Below are 19,629 nucleotides of genomic sequence, written 5' to 3'. Positions count from 1 at the left end.
TACCAACAACAAATCATCATCATTGTTGTTTTAGTAATCAATTGTGAGCCCCGGGGTTTCACGTGGATATACATGTTTGCGAAAGAACATTTTTTTGTGTGCCTAGCATTCGGTGGTAATGGAGAGCGACATTGCGGTGCTGAGTGATACCGTCGATTCGCGTTTTGATTCCCAGCAGCGGCAAACATCAGCGGCGCGTTCTATCTCGAACGGTCCTGCGCCCCAAAATAGCACCGGCCGGTTGTGGTGAAAAGTGTGGCCTAACAGCCCACGATGACCAACAGTGGTGGTAGATCTTCATCCAGCAGTGGATCGACACAGGGCGATTACATTTCATGACTACTCTGCAGTACAGCCACACTTCTGTAAAAAAATAATAATAATACAAACCCCATGTTGAAATTGACCGATGAAATGTTTTAATAATTGCAGCTTCTTTTATCCTTCTTCCTTTTATTATTTTGGCACGCGGCCGAATAACAGAAGTGTCACGCATGTCATCCGAGCCCGCGCTTCCTTCATGACGCCGAGAGGACTCTGAGATAATAAAGAGGTCCCGCGATCATCCCACTCGGGCCCGCCGCTTGCACGCGAGCAACCCCACCTCGAACGTGGCCCGATGTGGGTAGCGGGGGGGGATCGCTGAAATGCCTAAGTGCAGACCCAGACCAAACAAGGACGGTGTAGGGTGGGTGCGTGCGAGATGTCTCAGCACCGCATTGTTTCCCTACCCACCTCCTCCTCCCAAACCTCCCCCAACACCACCCCCACACCACGCTACACCACCGTGCTTGCGATGTGCATCGAGAAAACAAGAAAGCGTCCTTTGTGCGCTGCGCGTATATCTGCGGAGGGCGTAGACCCGATGGGCCGCTAATAAATCTGCGTGGGGGCATTAAAGAAGACGGATTGGTCTTGACGGCTTCGACGCCGGGTGTTGGACGGCCGTGGCGCCCCTACAAAATGTAATAGCTGCGAGGGTTGGTGGATTGATTGTTTGCGGAGGGGTTGCGATTTTATGGCGTGCGTGTGGGTTTTTCTTTTGGGGGGGGGGGCACGCTTTGTCGCACGCCGTCGCCGTTTGAAGAGAGGTCCCGGATTGGCTCGGTTTGTCTTCGGCTAGCGCAACATATGTCCCGCTAGCCTCGCGGATCTCCACGGGTTACATTTCACTCGCGCTCCGGTAAGATTTAAACGTCACAACTGGAATCAAGATCGCAGCGGAACGATTTTTTTTCTTAATCTGCGTTTGTTGGCTTTAGCCTTCGTGTGTAAGAGGAGAATGCAAATGCAAACAAAGTTCAGATGGAAGATCGTATCAATAATGAGAGGATATTAAGCAAATGTTGCTCTTACAAAGGCCCTCTTTCTTGCCGCGCTGACACAAACTTAGCTGTTGATTACGTCCCAGTTTGTTTTAAAATGAAACTACACCGGAAAGGAATACAAATTTAGATGTATTTATTTTTATTGCGAAGCATGTGTGCCAATGTAAGCTGATGCTTGCCCATTCATTGTTAGTTTTCCGAGCTCTATGAGTTTGGGGTCATGGCCAGGACGACTTTTGAATTTCAGCCATCCTCGTTTCCTCGTGATAGTTGCATTTAAGTATCCTGGTGTTGACGTCTGAAATGCCTGTAGCTTTTCCAAACGTGGATTGATTTTCATACCAAATAGCAACTCCGCATTCACATATGGCAAACGAGCTTGATAAATAATTCCATAAAGAGTGCAAATATTTATTTTATTTAATCTGGATCTTACATATTCACTGCTTTCGTTGCAAACATGGTCATTTTTGTTTCATATACCTGCATATTAAGGCCTTAAGTAAGAGGAACGTTTAACGGTGTCACGAAATATAAATGATTTTATCTGCAGTCTATTCATGCGTTTATAAAGGTGCAGCGCTGCAATTGCTTGCTCATGCCACTGCTGGCAGAAGAGCCACCGCTTTATACGGAGCTTCTAGAGAGGCCCTCTGGACGGTGATTGGCCAATTCTTACTTGGTGACCAGTCGTCTTGTTAGAGGAGGGATTACTCACACAATCACATGGGGCTTAAACTAACATCGTATTTTCATTGTCCTGAAGATAGTTTCCTACGTGCAGCAAGAGAGTTCACTGGAAATTAATTGCAGCATAATCCCTATTATCAGTGACATAATTGGCATTCTTAGGAATGGTAGACTCCTCGAATAATTGAACATATTGACCTCTCGTTATGTTAGGCTGACATCAGCTCAATTGGTTGCTATAACTCATTTGGGCTGCATTATACAATTACCCCAATCCATTTTTATCTGCAGATCAAACGCAGGCCATGCATCGCATGTACCTAATACATGGTATTAATGACGGTGTGACCTGGCTATGAATTTACCGTTTTAATGACTCGTAATTTGCGGTACGAATCGTCGGCCGTGTGTCTACCCTGTAAGAGGGGCGCGCTTCTTGATCGTCGCCAGCCGTGCGAATCGTAACGTTGCGGGGCAGCTCCTCGTCGAACCATCGGTCGCGGCCCCACCGGCTCGTTGGCTATGGCCGGTCTTGTCCCGTCATGTCCTGCAGGTCGCGTCTCGCGCGCCACGACGCGGTCTAGACTTGCGGTCGTAGTGGCGGTTGATCGAGGGTGGGCGAGGGAGGAACCAGGGGCAGACCCGGAGCTGGGGTTCAAGGGGGGTGCAGGGTGGAGGGTATGGGATGGCAGGAGGGGCGTGGGGGAAGAGACGCTATTAACGCAGGCAACTCACAACATGCCGCTGCTGGCTGCTACGCTTTGCTCAACTCGCCCAGGGAAATTTTGGCGCAGGAAGCCACAAACTTCTGCCCTTTTGCAATGCCAAAGGCAGTGTGGGGCTTCTGGACACAAAGGCCGCATTGTCTCGTCTCCAAAGCCACCCACCGGAGTGGTGCAATTATAGCGCAGAGGTGTGAAGGGAAAGGGGTCCCATCAGATGAGTAACGCTTGAAGTATTTTCACGACCGGTGGCGTTGTGGTGGCGGGCGAGGCGCCGTTTGATGGCCGACGGGTTTCAGCGGCCGTCGAGATCGTCGATGACTTGGAAAAGGCTCCTGAAAAAAACGGCGTAACACGTTCTCTGTGTAGCCACTGCTGTGTTAATTGTCCACGAAAAAAAAAGTAAATGTTAAGAGCAGATGTAGAGTTTTGTGTCAAATAATAGCGCACGGAGCAGGGCTATTCTCCGTTATATTTATTGTCGTGAATTTTGCACGTTTTTTTTTCCACGCCCCGTTTCAGTTTTATATCTTCACATTCGGTGCACTAGAACGCTTCCAATTTGCGAAAAAGCATAACTTTTGAAAATAGAAAACACGTGCAGATTTTGCCAGAAAAGGTGCACATGTTTAAGCAAATGACAGAATTGTCTAATTCACTGCGGAGCAAAGTGTCAGTGTTTATGTGAACAGAAGGACATTAAATAAAGGCAAGAATTGTGCCGGGCTGTTGCCAGTGACCTGTGCGTACATGTGCCCCAACCTTCTGTAGACCAAAGAGATTTACTGTGCTGAAGCACATTCTACGGGGACCCGGAATTTTTTTTTGCGAAACCTCGAGTTAGTATTCTTAGGCGATGTTGCATTGCACTCATCAAGAACTTTAAAAGGCTCCTAACGCCACCAGAGACACGGTCTGCTAGCGGCGCCGTGTCTCTCCCGCTGCCCTTCGGTGATAAATTATGTTTATAAAGTGAATGGTTTTTTTTGTGTACGTTAGACATACTTCAATAAATGAGTACATTGAAGCGAAATTTGAAGTTCTCCTTCTCCAGCACATGCTTATTTGTCTTTGGTCGCGATTTATGTATATATTAAAAAAAGAGGTGGGCCGATTTGAGCGGCTTTTTTGTTGTTGTTGTTGTTGGAGTGTTTTGGCGGCTGTGAGAACGCGGTAATATGACGAAAGCAGCAAATCCCCGACCGGGCACGCCGGGGTCATAAATCAGTCATGGTGCCATCACGTTGAAAACTGTCAAGGCGCACGACCATGCATTCCGCCCTGTGCTCCTCACGCACTCCACTTACAAAGCCGGGGCAGTACTGTGTGTCCCACCACCCCCTCCCCCCCACCCCCCCCCCCTACTTGAATTTTGAAGCAACAGAAATAGGATGTCACCACGAAGGGCGATCAGGTCAAGTTTCCAGATAAACCTCCTTCCCACCGGTGACTGACAACAAATAGGCTATTACGTTGCACTCATCAACCTGTTAAATTTCTCTGATGCAGCGAGGCGCTGGATGTTATGGATGGTGTCGAGGACGGCGGTTGGGGGGAGGTTGGCGGGGAGGGGCGGTGTAGCAGTCAACCTCAGGACCAGCTACCTGTTATTATAACCCGACAGCCAGCGGCTCCTCGTCGCAGAACGGGATGATAGAGTGCGCGGTGAAACGTCTGCCGCTGTTTCGCTTGTGGGTTTTTGCCGCGCTGCGCGCTTTGATTGTCACGGCGCGGTTGGCTCGGTGTCGGGTGCCACCACTCGGCCCGCGCCGCCGCAGCCGCCGCCGTTGCTGTGTCTCGAGGCGTGCACCAGACCCGTGGCCGTCGTCCCGAGTGATCGCTTCGGGAGCCCGTTGCTTTTTTGGACGCTTCAACCGCGTCTGGCAGGGAGCGGCCTGCGACGAACCGCGCGCAGCAAGCGACCGTTTTGCTCGTTACGACGGCGCAATTATGCCGGGCTATGTCACTGCTGCGGATTTGGGGTGAATGATCGCAGTTGCCTTGATCATATCAGTCAATTTTTCATTTCCTTCCTCGCTTTTTCTAATTTTGTTTTTTACCGTGAATGAACGTGAGGCTGTACGTGTTGTCTCGGTGGCGCATTTGTTTCTGGGCATGTGCACTAAAAAGGAAAAATCCTAATTATGGGCTGTCTCCGTGGGAAAATGCGCATATTACAGGTTGTGTGTGTGTGTGCGAGGAGTAAGAGATATTCTTGACGTGACACATGCGGAGTTATTACTGCAGGGTGTCTTCATAGACTGCAATCAGTAATGACAGCAGCCAAAACAAAGTGCAGACAGGTGTGTTGATGTTGTGTCTATGGATGTACACCGGCCTTCGCTGCTCTTGAAACGTTTAGGAAACACGAGTCGTCCTTTTTTTTCACGAGCCGATGCCAATCTAATCTGATAGTTGCATATTTTTTGCTTTTCATTGTCTGAACTTAAATTCTCAGAATGTAGCTTTTTATTTATATATTTATCACAGCGGCGCTGCGTTCAATATTTCCCCAGCCATCAGGATACTCCTAATTAACCGAGTGCGCCATTCACTCGACTAAGAATGCACAAATTCGGCTGAAAGCATGCCAATTTGTTCGTGAAATTATTGGAAAAATGGCGGCCATGCCCAAGCATTCACTGGCCAAGACATACATTTAATATCGAACGGTGACAACGGTGAGTGGGATCGTACTGCGAAAAGCTGCTGAGCTTCTGCATACCAGCCAGGCTGGCACCCGGCCCATCTTCATTAAGTTTTCCTTCATTAAGTTCGACAAAATATGTGCTGCCCACTCTGCCACCCTTTGTACAAACACGCGAGTTTGTACTTTGATGCTGTGCCATGTCACTAACCAGCGTCGTGCTGAAACAGTGAATCGATTATGAAAACATAGATAAATCGAGATTTTTGTTTATTATATGTAAATATCACCGTTCGATTAATCAAGAACCATTTCAAAATGGAGGATGCTGGGCATCTGTCCTCCAAATATGCTGGAAACTCCTTGCAATGCATGCCCAGTGTGATGTAGTGACGAGGAATGGTGATGATAATGATGCTGAGGTCATTGATGTAATTAAATCTTGAACTTCAAAATGTTCTTGAGGCTCGTTTGGACTTTCATTTGTGTTTGAGGAAATGGTATGCATATGGTGTATGCGAAATTCTGTGTATTACACTTGCCAAAAGAGTAATCTAAATACTTATTTACTATTTCAGTAGCTGATAGTTGCAGCTTATAAAACCAACACAAACCACATCAGTGACATATATTTAGCCATCTGTTTACCCAGAAACACCTCACTGAGTCTCAAGGCTCGTTTTTCAGGATCCTGCCTTGGCGTGTTCCCACTCTTTTTCGTATTGACTTGTATTTTTCTCAGGTATGGCGTTTTTGGAGGTTTGGTTGCATGTCAGTGGTGGTCTATAATTCAACATTGTGTTCGTTAATAATTGGTGAGTTCCATTAATACTTTTTGGCATGTTAGAGGAAACCATGTTACCTCGAGACATGCTGCGAGGCGGTGACGCTTAATATTTGCGTGTAAAGTATGTCTACAAGCTATTTTATTTCGTCGTTAATTGTATCCAAGTTTTCAGGAGACCGCAGCGAAGTCTAAAACCTTTTTTTCAGGATTCTATTCAGGAATGTTTTTCATTGCGCACGTACATTAGTATAACGTAGTGGGTGTAAAAGTATTTATGGTAAAGGCACGGCCCGGCAATGACTTCATCACGTCAATTCTGGGGTAACGGCGTCCACGAGAAAAAAAAAAAACTGTAGAGCACCCCTCTCGAGTGTGTTTGGCCTACTCTTCCACACTTGGCCTGCTGGTCAACCAACTGTGCCACAACCCATTCGCACTGCTGACCGTACAGATGCTATGGGCATTGAAGACAATTGACAAAATTGTTTCAACTGCTGCGCCGGAAGAGCCAAACCACCCCGACGACCTCTGCATTTCAAGTCCAGTGTTGCTAACCATCATACCACGGCGGCCTACCAAGAGTGGTTCTAGCCCGGTCCACTGCACGGAGGTCGCTATCGATAGGGCACCACGGCGGCTTGGAAATGTTAACTACCTCGCCTGGTAGGCAGAAGGTCGTGGGTTCGATCCCGACCCTGACGCCTGCGGTATATTTGGAGTTTGCTTGTTCTTCCGATGGTTGCGTGGATTATTCTCCGGGTCCTCCGGTTTTTCCCTCCACATTTAGAAACATGCGTTCAGGGTATTAGGCTGCTATAAATTCCCATGTGATAAGCCACTTCGTTGAGCTTTCATCTGTGGCCAGGTCGCATCTGAAAAACGAGCGAAATAGCTCAGTGGGCCTTACATGGTAAAAAAAAACTGTTTCGTTTATTATTCATAACCCGAGCCCCATGACACCGAGCTCAGAAAGCGCAGCCATCTTTGAGGCCGTCACTAAGTCTTGCTTTGTGTTCAGGTGGGAACAAGCTGAAGAAGCAGCCCTTCCGGCTCAACTGGGCGTGGATTTCCCTGGAGCGTGAGTACTACCTGGTGGACGAGGATGCCAAGTACTTGGAGGTGGTGCTCAAGCGACGGGGCTATCTTGGCGAGACCTCCTTCATCAGTGAGTGCCAACCAGCAGAACGGATACAACCACGGATGCCACCCATTTTGGTTTTGCCAGGATTTTTTTTATTATCTGGGTGGCCAATTTGTGCCAGAAGTGTGCCACGTGTTTAAGCAAAAAGTTAAATTGATTTGAATTCACTTCTTGAGCTAGCTTTGTCGTGGGGTATCTCTAAATCGTTTTAAAATCCAGTCATTGGATTTTGCATAATAAAACGGCACTAAAGACAACGCATTACAATATACTGTAACGTTATTCTCACCTTTTCCGCTATGGTGAGGTATTCCTATTCCCGTGATATGTTCCAGTGTTTTGTGCCTCAGAGGTGGCAACCCGAGCCATTACACAGAATCATCGTCCAGGTAAACGAGCAATGTCATACAAAAAATGATTTGGCCAGATAGTGCTGTTTTGTTGAGAGTAGGTAGATAGGGTGGATGTCAATCTAGATTTGAAGTTTTCGTGACTGCAGGGATCCATACTCTTTGGCTCTTTCGGTAAAGTCACGTAGGTATAAAACAAAATAAATTAAATCACGACGTTTCGGGCGCAACACAAGTGCCCGTTATCAGGTGGAAACAATTGTTTAATGCTGTGGTTGTTTCCACCTGATGACGGGCACTTGTATTGCGCCCGAAACGTCGTGATTTAATTTATTTGTTTTATACCTACGTGACTTTACCGAAAGAACCAAAGAGTAGGGTGGATGTCGTTGCTTTAATACGTTAATTGTGGATAAATAATACAAGGAAGAAAATTCTGCAAAAAAATGTGAGTGATGATGTGTTCCATGCCATCTCCTTAAATAGCATGCTGGACGGTCAGGGAGTGTACTTTTCAGTATGATGCTCCTGACTGCTGCACTTTGGCTACGATTACCCACAGGACTGGAATATAATCTTACTGAGCCTCGCTTGTCAGCATATAATTCCTCTTCAGCCAGAGCAGGTTTTTGCCTTGGGCGCTGGAAGAATTTCAACAGTGGGCACGATCCAGCAAAACTCATAAGCATTAGTGGGAATTTGGGAATTCAAAATATTGTCCTGGCTTAGGGCCAAGAATGACCTAAACTCAAGCCTGGCAAATTATGAGAGGCCATTCACAGCTTAGCAAGTTTTGGGGCACAATAACACTCCCAACTGCACTGTGCACTGTGCAGTGCACGCCCAACTGAGAGATGTGTTTGTCAAGAGGCAATCGGGGCTAAGCGCTTGCGTGCGCTCCCTTGCCGACTTACACTTTGGTTGCCAGCTGTCCTCGTTTTACCAGGGTCAAATTTATTTTTGAGGTAAACTATCCTGGGAAATATGTAAGTCTTCTGAGGGAATAATAAAAAAAAATCTGTCCCAGGTTTGGTCAGTTGTGGAAAAGTACAATGCTCAAGACAATGTATTTACACGTAATTTTCCCTCTCTGCTGGGCATTGCGAGATATTCTCCTTCCCACGATGTGTCCCATTTTCTATTTTGATTACCTCGGAGGTCGTAGCCCCGGCCATGGCAAATGCGCCCGATTTTGGGGACGCTTTCCATCGAGGAAGATCCATCGGGGCCTGGCTGCACGCCTGGCTGTGCTCTCCTTGCCGACCTGCGGACACTTTGACCCCCTTGCGGGGGCACAGCTGCGCAACCGGGCTGGCTTCTTGTTTTGCACCTGCGTTAATTTAGTTCGTGGATCCAGTTCCTAAGCAGCTTTTGCCTAATCGCCGGGCTAATCCAGTGGCAGCCCGTGCCGCCCAAGGAGCAGCGAGCGGGCAGGGATGGAGTGGGTGGGAGGGGGGGGTGAGGCGGGGATTTTGGGCCGTGGGTCCCGTAAGCGGATGAGTGCGGGCGAGACGGGTTCCGCTAAGCAATGCCCGGTGCCCTCCCTGCGCCCGGATCCGCGGTAGTCTGCGCCGGCGTGACGGCTTAGCTGACATTTAGAGGCCTCGAATCCCACGACCTGGGAAAGCAGTTGCCACTTCGTTACAATAATAATTACGGTGGCTTAAGCTGCCCGCCCTGCCTCAAACTCGAGCAGGGTCCGAGAGACGTTGTTTTGAAATGGTCGGGCATTTCCGTGGAAAACATTCTGAGTCGCGTACGGATGTTGGAACTTCTTTCGGGCCGTATGTAGCCAACCATGCTAATCTGAGGAGTAATACATATGAAAGGTTAAAAGGTCATGGTGTAGTCCTGCCAGTGATTGGTGGAAGGACTTCGATGAGAGGGAGCTCTAGAAAACCCCTTTAATTTGGCCTACTCTTCCGCACTTACTTACTTATATGGTTTCAAAAATAGTTTCTCATTCAGCATGTATACAGTGAGATTGAAGGATACGGCCAACGTGGAACAGATATTTTATCGCATCCCCAGAAAAATACACTGAACTGGGTAACATTTACAGTCCTTTCATAACTTCACTGCATGTACTGTACAGTCCAATAACAAATCCTCAATTTATCCTAAACATTAACAATTCCAAAACACTCATGACTTTTGACCCTAAACTATCATAGCATGTTCAGGTCGTAACTCTTCTCAAGTTCCTAATATTAGACCAAAACATAGTGAATCACCTCTTGTTGCTGTTATTTCATAGCAAGAGCATATTAACTCATCCATTCTTACGTGCTGCCATGTTGATCTTGCCTCCCACACAAATGGTGTATCTGTCCTTTACACGGTGCAGTGGTTCCTGCTCTGCACTACCAACTCTTGTTACCTAGATTATTTAGATTATTTGACTGCTATAAATTTCCACACGATAAGCCACTTCGTTGAGTTATTGTGTGTGGCCAGGTTCTGAAAAAGAACCTGGCTCAGTGGGCTTTACCTGATAAAATAAAATAACAAGTTTAGTTTCAAATTATGTATTTCAACGTATTTGCTTACCTTTCCTATACCTTGCATTCCTATAGTTTTTTTGTATTGTTCGTTGTTGCAACGTTCTGATCCGCCCCTACTGGTCCTGTGTTACAAAGAGCTTCATAGCTCATCTGATTTCTCCAGGATAAATAAAGATTCTGTTTCTGACCTAGGATCGACTCCTTCTTCGTACCGTTTCCTTTTCAGAATTGCAATCGACGATTTAACGAGCACGCAAATGTATTATTTACAGATTTAGCTTTTCCTTTCATTTTAACGTCGCTTTTAAACTCTTTTGTTTTATTTGCCCAATAATAATTAAAATACACGAGACATTGAAAATCATGAAAGTTACTTTTGTTTTAGCTTCTCACACACTTAGCGTATGGAGCGGTGGTGCAGGTTGTGAAGTCAGTTACGTGAGTTCGATTCCCAGTCACGGCTTACATCAGTGGCGATCGATACCCGAACCATTCCTGAACCTCCCCCCCCCCCTTCAGTCACTCACACAAAGGCAGCGTTGCGAAGTCGGGTCACGACCGACACGGCACGCGGAGGCTTTCATCCAGCAGTGGATTGACAAAGGCCTGTAAATTATGATGTCTGTGCGTACTTCACATTATCGCTGGTTATTGTTAAAAACTTAAATTATGGTCACCCAAATTTTTTTTTATCTATCTCTTCTAAGCTGCAGCGACTTGAGAAAATGCAGTCTCTTTAGCCTCTCAGCTGGAATGTTCAGATTAATTTTCACCCCCCCCCCCCCCCACTCCTGATGGGTTGTGTGGGAGCACAAAAATAATGTCATTAAGAAAAACTGATAAATGTCCCCTCAATTTTCTTTGTCTTGTATATTCGTACGTTCGTATATTCCTTAAATGGTAATGTTCAAGTTTATCAGTTTGTAATACAAATGAGCAATAACTATAGTGCAGTGCAGCATTTAAAGTATGTGGTGCATTTTTTCTTTATTTATGAGAATAAAATGCATAGCCACTCCAGCATGGCATGGTGCATGTAACTTTTAGAAACCGACCTCTAAATGATAATACATTGTGAACCGATGGATGTGCCACATTGCCTTTGAAATAGTCTTCAGATTTATAATTAATTGTATGCATAATTTATCACATTACTTTACAGCATGAGTGAAATTTTTTTAGAACACACTTTTAATTTTGAACAAGAGTGATTTCGCGAAGCAAAGAAGGGTAATTGGCTGACACGTCAGCTTACTATACACACTCTGTTGTCGGGCAATGCTAATGACAAATGTGGTGAGGTTTTATTTTGTTTATGCACTGCATGTATCACAATCCCGCAATTATGCTGATCCACAGCATCTCCATTTGTAAAGACCACCTCAGATTGGTTTCCTGCCTATGAGACAAGATACTGGAAATAAAATCATTAAGAATGCATGCAGCTCACAATTAATTTAACCAAAGCACTTGCAACACCAATGAGCAATTTTCTTTTGAATGTTTTATAATTGGCAAAGGAATGCGAGTCTTATATCAGCAAGCAAAATGATTTGTCCAGGGCGACGATTCAGGCAGCAATCAGCAACATGGCCGTTTAATTTCATGTATCTTGTATTGCATGAGCCACAGTGGAAACTGCCCCCAATTCAGTCCGTGCAAAAACCCCTATTATCCGCGGATCCAATTCTTCCCATTATCTGTACTCGTTCAGACATAAGGGGAGGAACCTTGAAGTGGCAGCAGATCCTTTCGATGAATCGCGGCTATCACGGATAACGAGTCGCGGGAAGTGGCGCTAAAACCCCATCCTGTTATCTGTGCCTTTCCGCGCACGAGAGGAATGAGCACGGATGTGGCGACGGTTTGCTGCATCGTGCGCTTTCGGGTGCGCTTTTGCGGCCGTCTGGAATGCTCTTCTTTCCGATATCAGGAAGCCATTGGAGCCTATGCGCTTTAAAATCTAGTGTGAAAACTAATTTCTCCAGAAGTGCTTTTCGTGGTTAGTTTGTTGACCTTCCCCCCCCCCCCCGCACCTCTGATTAGCGCGGTTGGCTACGCAGGGTGCAAAAGAAGTTCAACGTGCGTGCGTACAAATTCGCGACTGACTCGCCGGTGCCGCGCACGCAGGCATCGGGACGCGTGACGGCACGGCGGAGAAGGAGAAGGACTTCAAGGGGAAGGCGCAGAAGCAAGTGCAGTTCAACCCGGGCCAGACGAGCGGAACGTGGCGGGTGCGCATCTTCGCCGACGCCGAGTTTGAGACGTCCGAGACGTTCCAGATCGTGCTCTCGGAGCCCGTGATGGCCGCCCTGGAGTACCCGGACATCGCCACCGTGGAAGTAGTGGACCCGGGCGACGGTGAGGATCCGTTTTTGGGTTGTTTCTCATCGCATCGCCGTCGCCATATCATTTCGCGCACCTTCGCTTGCGCTTGTCGACAGCTGATCGCATCCTCCGATGAGCTCGGTTGGCTACGTACGGTGCGAGATGAGTTCAGCGTATGCACATACATGGCGGGATTCGCACAAAAAACTTAAGGGGGTGGAGTGGGGTGGTGTGCACGGCACAGTCATTGCTAAGGACACTTTAAGTGAATGCTCAAGCAGAATGCACGGTAGACAAAAGAGAATGATACCATGCATTACTGATTCTGCTGAGCGTTTAGCTTTAATCAGAATGCACAGTCGGCTGTGACGCCTCCTGTGCAATGCCCCCCATCCCTCGGTTGAATAAAAAAATAATTTAGAAGAGAGGGCTCTTCCTTTAGCAGCAGTGGAGTTCCAGCACCCTCAAATGTTGCGACCTAACCCAAAAACCTTTATTAGGAATAACATTGGTCGCGATGGCGTCCATGTCACACCACTGTAGTTAGGCATTGCTATGCCATGCACAGGTTTATAACAGTAATTATTATGAGAAGATCACACCTTAAGTACAATGCCCAGGTGTCAGACAGTTGAAGGCGAATTTTTAATTCATTATAGAATCTTGATGACGATTGCTTGCGTTGCGATAGAAACGTCACGATCTATTATTTTTTCTACCTACGTGACTTTACCAAAAGGTACCAAAGAGTATAATTATAGAATGTCTATCGGTTAATACATCTCCAACAAATATAGTTCAAGAACAAAGGCCGTTTGAAGCTAGACGTTTGCCAAAAGTGGACTATTCATAACATTACATTGAAATGTTTGTGATGCCAGTTTCTTTAAATTACAGAACAGACAGAAATGTAAATAATGTACATTATTAACAAGGGTTTACAGTTACGCAGGATATTACATTAATAATGAGGTTTTACCATTTCGCGGAATACACTGTCATCGCTGTTTCTGCACACATGTGTTGCACATGCAGATCTCGCTGCATAAAGAGTGATGCAAAACAAATAACAGTTGGTACACCCTGAACGTTTGTGGTTTGGAGATTTAAGCTGAGGCTTCCCAACTCCTACTTTCCAAACAACACATTTCCTGAGTCTCATTAAACGCTTGGCTTGAGAAAGTGTCCGCTTTGCTGAAGTGGCATTCTCAACGTTAAATCTCATCACATGGACAACCACAGAATCTGCAATTTAAAAAAATTCCCCTTCTGACTTCAATTGTGTTTTTTAGATTTCTTTTCACCCCCCCCCGCCCCCCCCCCCCCCCAGTTTTATACAAATTGTTATTTCGGCGTCACGCCATGAGACGTGAGGATACTTTCTGGTCTCTCGCAGAGTAGTTGCAATCCTTTGTGTTAGCGAACAAACCCATGTAAGCGGATATCACAGAGCTACCGCTGAGATCACCTTCAAGTGACCGCTGGCCCACAAAGTAGATGGCAGAACTTTCCCACCTACCCAGCATATGAGAGTTAACGTTCGTTGCACGACACTCAAACTGATATTTAAATTTCTGTCATCGGAACTTCGCGAAATTAAGAGCGGAACCGAATCTTAAATATTTATTTTTGGTGCAGTCATTCGTGACCGGGCCGACACTCTCGACTCTCTACACTTGACAATTGTTGTTCCACATTTACTCGACGCGTACGTTGTTCCTTTCGTTTGACCGCAGAGTCCACGGTGTACATACCGCAGGCGGAGTATAAAATTGAGGAGGACATTGGAGAGCTGCTCATTCCCATCCGACGCTCCGGGGACGTTTCTCAGGAGCTCATGGTCATCTGCTACACCCACCAAGGTGACACGCCAAGACACGCACGGCTCAATTCTTCAATGCTCTTACGGTGTTGCCTATAAACCGCGGAGTCATTGCAGCCAGTGGCTCTCTGGGAGTTGAGGCTTGGGGGCGGCTCCGGAATATATTTGATGACAAATCAGGCCTGCCCAGGCCGATAATATCCATGGTTGGACCCCATCTCAGGGGATCTCAGAAGCTAAGCAGGGTTTAAGGCTGGATATTGCTTGGATGGGCGGCAACCATGCACAGGGGGTCGGCACGCTGCGTCTCTGGAGCCGCCTGTGGCTCTTTAAGGACTACTTCGTGACAGTTATTTATTTATTAAGGACCGCCGTTTTGTTTTCCCATGCATTTCGGCTCTTGGAATATTGCGGGGTTTTTTTTATACCAAATTCGAAAGAAATAGCTGTTATTTTTATTTTGGTTGCCACCCCTTCACCATGCAAAACGAAACCCAGGAGTTGTAGGCTGCTTCAATGTCCCGGTGTCTGCGCTTCCTGCCTTTGCCAAACCAGACTGACCAGCGTGATGGCCAAATAACTCCCACAGCCTGCTAGGCGTGGCAAGGCCCTCGTCCAGCGATGGATTGACAAAAAGGCTCTACGTGTACATCACTTTGTTATTTGTTTCGGGGGAGTTGGAACAGTAAATCCAGCCGCTCATCGCTGATTGATAGATTTCATTGTACAACGTGAGAACCCATCGAGACTTCAGGTCTCTTCTTTGCAAGGGTGACTTTGACCAACATTTAACAGCCACTGCAGTGAAATGCAGGTCCAATAACCAGAGAGACAAAAGCTACACAACAGACAGAAACGTCAATAGCACAAGAAAGTTTTACATAAATGGCAGAACGTGCCAAAACAACACATATGTGTGGTGACACCCGACACAGTAGTCTATAATAATAGGAGTCTTTATTTCTTCCAGCACGAGACATCATCTTCAATTATTCCCTTTACTCCAAGCGTCCCGAACTCCCTCGCTTCCCCTTTATATATCCCTCAAGCCCCTTTCCCGAAGCTTCCTTGACCTTCCACTTTCCCTCCAGCCAATCACCTTCCACTTTTCCGAACGGATTCCAACCGTCCACCCTGTCAATCATCCTCCGTTCCCTGCTATTTCCACTTTGTATTTCTCCTCCAATCTCCTTAAATTCCCCGCCTCTAACCAATCCCCTTTGAGACCAAGTTAGGCACCAATCAGAGGGCGTATTTTTACTTCACGATTATAACCGTGTCACGTGGCGTCAAACCACGTCGGGTGAGTGTCGTTGGCAGTGATACAATCTCTGCACATGCTAACGGCACATTGCCGTGAAGGAGAACGTGAAAAGTAACAATCGAATGAGGTAAAGACGATGACCAAAAGCCCAATCTCAGGCAAACGTTCCAAGTGAAGTGTCCAATTGATCATGAAGGCCACTGGCAGAAAGACAATGACAGAGAAGGCATCGAGTTTTCTGTCAGGTGATCATGGGTCGTATGTCTTTGTTATAGAAATGAGTGATTGAATGGCAGCTTACTTAGAGCTCTGAAATCTACAGTCATGGAATACACCGCGGAATACTTCTCATAAATAGGTAACACATTTTATTATTCGCGTTATAAAATACACAAGTTTGAAGTCAAGTATTAAACCATTGATTCATCGATTTCATATTGCTTTTTTATGTTCGCAATGCATTCATTGAATCATGTTTAAGACTCAATTATTTACAATTCATGCAAAGCTCTGGGAAACAAAGCAAACAAGATGGTACAAATGAGGCATAACAAATATATTTCTATTGAATTATGACCACTAATCGTGGCAATTCATCGACTTTCTGTGGGGTGAATCACTACATGCACAAAAAATGTACAGTATATATTTGGATATGTAAAGTACTGAGCGGGGTTAAAGGTCATGCTCAAAGTTACATGAGCCAGCTATGTGAGCGATATCCTGAATGATTTCAGGCCCCCCCCCCCTTAATCAATCTGCGCTCACCGCCATGGTGAAGTATAACCAAACAATCTCACAACTGACGCGGCATTAGGAGGCCTTCATCCAGCAGTGGATTGACACAGCTTTAAAATAATATTATCATCATCATCATTATTTTATGTGATTTGACAGAATGAGGGTGTATGCACCGAATCACCTTTTTTTTATAAGTACAAGCTCCCTACCGTTCGTGTGTATTCCAAACCTCCCGTTGACTTTAATTAATTAATGACATTTTGGAACAAGTAGACAATTGGGCGAATGTGCGTGTGTTGTGCTGCAGCATTGATTAAACTTTCGCGGGAGAGCTCCGGTGACCTCGCATTGCCTGAGACCACATTCTTCAGCGGTTGCCGTTTAGCTTTACAGAGACGAGCATTGACAGCAACTGACCGAACTCATTTGACGATGAAGGGCTGTCTAGGGCCACGATTGGACAAATACGATTTCTCTCTGGTTTCGCTGGCCATATCTGCTTCATGTAAAAGAAAGCCCTTTTCAGAAAGAGCTCACATCTTTGACACATTTCCAGGGGCAATTCGTGGTAGGCAATGCTACCCGAGCAAATGTATAGTACATATATATAACATTTCATACAAGTTTATTAAAAATAAGAACGCAGCGTTCCTCAAGAAACAAGCCCCTGAACCTACAGCAAAGCAGCAAGTCAGGAGTGTGTGTTTCATTTAAAAAATATATATATTTAACTTAAGACATTTCTCTAACCATTCACGGTCTTTTTTTCGTAAAAATAAAAATAACGGCCATTAATCGTGTGGCTATGATCTATCGCTTCGATGCATTAAGATGAATGAGTAAAATTAGTTGAACTCGATAGTTGAAGTAAATTTAGTGGGTTTTTTTGTCTTTGAAGAACACTGATGCACAATGTACTGAGTCAGTTTTTGGCCTCTGGTGTATTTTTCAAAGAGGAATATTTTCACTGATGAAAGCACTTCATCACTACGAATGGAGTCACCAGTGTTTAATTCGCGGTCATGTCTAACATCAGTGGTGAGTGATATCTGAAACGTTCGCAGGCTGCCCCTTCACTAATCCCCATTGACCAGCGTGGTGAAGTATGGCCAAATGACCGACGCAGCCTCGGGAGGCCTTCGTTCAGCAGTTCACTGACAAAGGAGTGTAATTTAATATCGTGTATATAAGTGTACTGCTCACGCAGCTTATATAAAATTGTCATCGGCACTTTTTCGTTACACTTATCGCTTTCTCTCTTTCCATCGACGATGACCATTGTTTTTCAATCTTATTAAATTTAGCAGCATTAACGGCCACATGCGAGAAGGTGGCCCTGACCTTTACTGGCCCGCCATGGTGGTGAGACGTTCACTACCTCGCTTGGTATACATGAGGCCGTAGGTTCGATCCCAAGCCTGACGCCTGCTGTATAATTGAAGTTTGCATGTCTCTCTCTCTCTCTCTGGTGGTCGCGTGGATTATTCTCCGGCTCCTTCGTTTTTTTTCCCTACACATTTAGAAACATGCGTTTCGAGTATTTTCCTGCTTTAAATTTCCACGCAATAAGCCATTTGTTTGAGCTATCATTTGTGGCCAGGTCGCTTATGAAAAAGAGCTATATAGCTGAGTGGGCCTTACTTGGTAAAATCGTTTTTTTATTATCACCGTGAGGAATGAGACGTGTGCGGTTGAACAGGCTGTGCTTGCGAGGAGGCCAAGGGGGGATGACGAGCGGGTTAAACGTGATGCCGCGTCAAGTTTTCACTCTGAAGCCGTTTTTTACGAAACCCGCGTGGAAGAAAAACACAAGGCTCGCTCACGCAACAGGGCCCGCAGTGCAGCGTGTGCAGCGCACCGCGGCGTTGGAATCTGCTCTTTGCAGTGAGAGTTTCACGTGTCTGAACTTTCCCCGCTCGCCCTAATCTGCTCCCCAGGCAGTTTGAGGCACCGGTGACACGCGTTTGTTTGGGTGTCTGTCTCTCCCTCCCTCCCTGTCCCTCTCTTTTGTCTATTTCTCTCACAATTTTCATTAACTTCCACGTTCTGTTGTTTTTTCTTACGTTTCATTCGCTGTCTCTCGGCCGTCGCTCTCACTGTCGCACTCGTGCTGATATCTCGATTTTGTATTCTTCCTCTCACCCCTCTCTCCGCTTTTGTTCTTTGGCAAAAATATGTTTGCCCGGGGAGTAGGAGAGTGGGTTGTCCCGCACGCACAATGTATACCATGTACTACGTATACACAGTGGCGAGGTGTTAACTACCTCGTCTGGTGTGCAGGAGTTCATGAGTTCGATCTGGACCCTGACACCCATTATTTTTAGAGTTTGCGTGTCTCTCTCCCCGTGGTCGTGTGGGTTTTTCTCTGGGCCCTCCGATTTTCTCCTCCACATTTAGAATCAACATCACGCGTTTAGAGTATTTGGCTGCTATACATTTCCACGCGATAAACCACTTCGTTGAGCTACCATTTGTGGGCAGGTCACTTCTGAAAAACAGCTACACAGCTCAGTGGGCCTAACTTGGTCAAATATATATATATTTTTAAAGTAGTTTAATAACCACATGAGCCCATCAGTGTTTTTAGTCAGCCGCACAACTACAGGGGGTGGAGCAGTGGTGCAACGGTTAGCGCAATGCACCGTGAGATTGAATCCCGGCGACGGCTAACATCCCAGTGGCAAGTGATATCTGAACCAATCATGGGACTCGTCTTCACCAACTTGCAATTACTAGCACGGAGAAGTGAGGTTAAACAACCGCCATACCCAACGTGATGTGGGGAGGCCTTCAACCAGTATTGACTCGACAGAGGGCTGCGAAACATTTTAAATTTGATTTTACACTTGCGTGTGAGTGGCAGCTCTCATAAAACATGCTTTAGCAAGCCAGGCATCTATGCTGCCTCGGAATGGTTTTCCCACAAATGACCTTTATGCTGATAATCATCAGTGTTGCTTTGCTTTATGCCCTGAAGACATGCAACAAACCACACACCCCTTCTAGATCCCCCAATTCAATGGGCACTTCTTTGACATCGAGTAATAATACCACCACTGGTTTTGTCAGCCAGTAAACTTGAGGAATGTAAAAAAAAAAACATCGTGTGTCTGCATATATTTGGGGTGGCTGGAGTGGTGGTGCGACCTTTGCTATGAACCCTGCGACCTGAATTTAATTCCCAGTAACAGCTCAAGTCAGTGGCGAGCGATATCTGAAACCAATCCTGGATTCCCCTTTTCATCGACCCGCACTGACCAGCACGGTGAAGTACGGTCAAACAGCCCCCATGCCTGGCACGGCAC

At 46.2% G+C, this 19,629-nt stretch overlaps 1 protein-coding gene across 1 annotated transcript in view; it reads left to right on the top strand.

The window, feature by feature from the left end:
• Positions 1-19,629, top strand: part of LOC116943587 (FRAS1-related extracellular matrix protein 2-like) — a 129,012-nt gene that overhangs the window by 50,563 nt on the left and 58,820 nt on the right. The window contains exons 3-5 of the mRNA XM_032956552.2: positions 7,193-7,339; positions 12,300-12,530; positions 14,234-14,359. Of these exons, the coding sequence (XP_032812443.2) occupies positions 7,193-7,339; positions 12,300-12,530; positions 14,234-14,359 (504 nt within the window). The remainder of the gene's footprint in view (positions 1-7,192; positions 7,340-12,299; positions 12,531-14,233; positions 14,360-19,629) is intronic.

The sequence above is a fragment of the Petromyzon marinus genome, chromosome 18 (genome assembly GCF_048934315.1).
Source record: "Petromyzon marinus isolate PM22_M1 ecotype Great Lakes invasive population chromosome 18, UKy_Petmar_22M1.pri1.0, whole genome shotgun sequence".
NCBI classification, from domain to species: Eukaryota; Metazoa; Chordata; class Hyperoartia; order Petromyzontiformes; family Petromyzontidae; genus Petromyzon; species Petromyzon marinus.
Note: the sequence above shows the minus strand (reverse complement) of the source record. Positions and strands in the feature narration are given on the sequence as shown.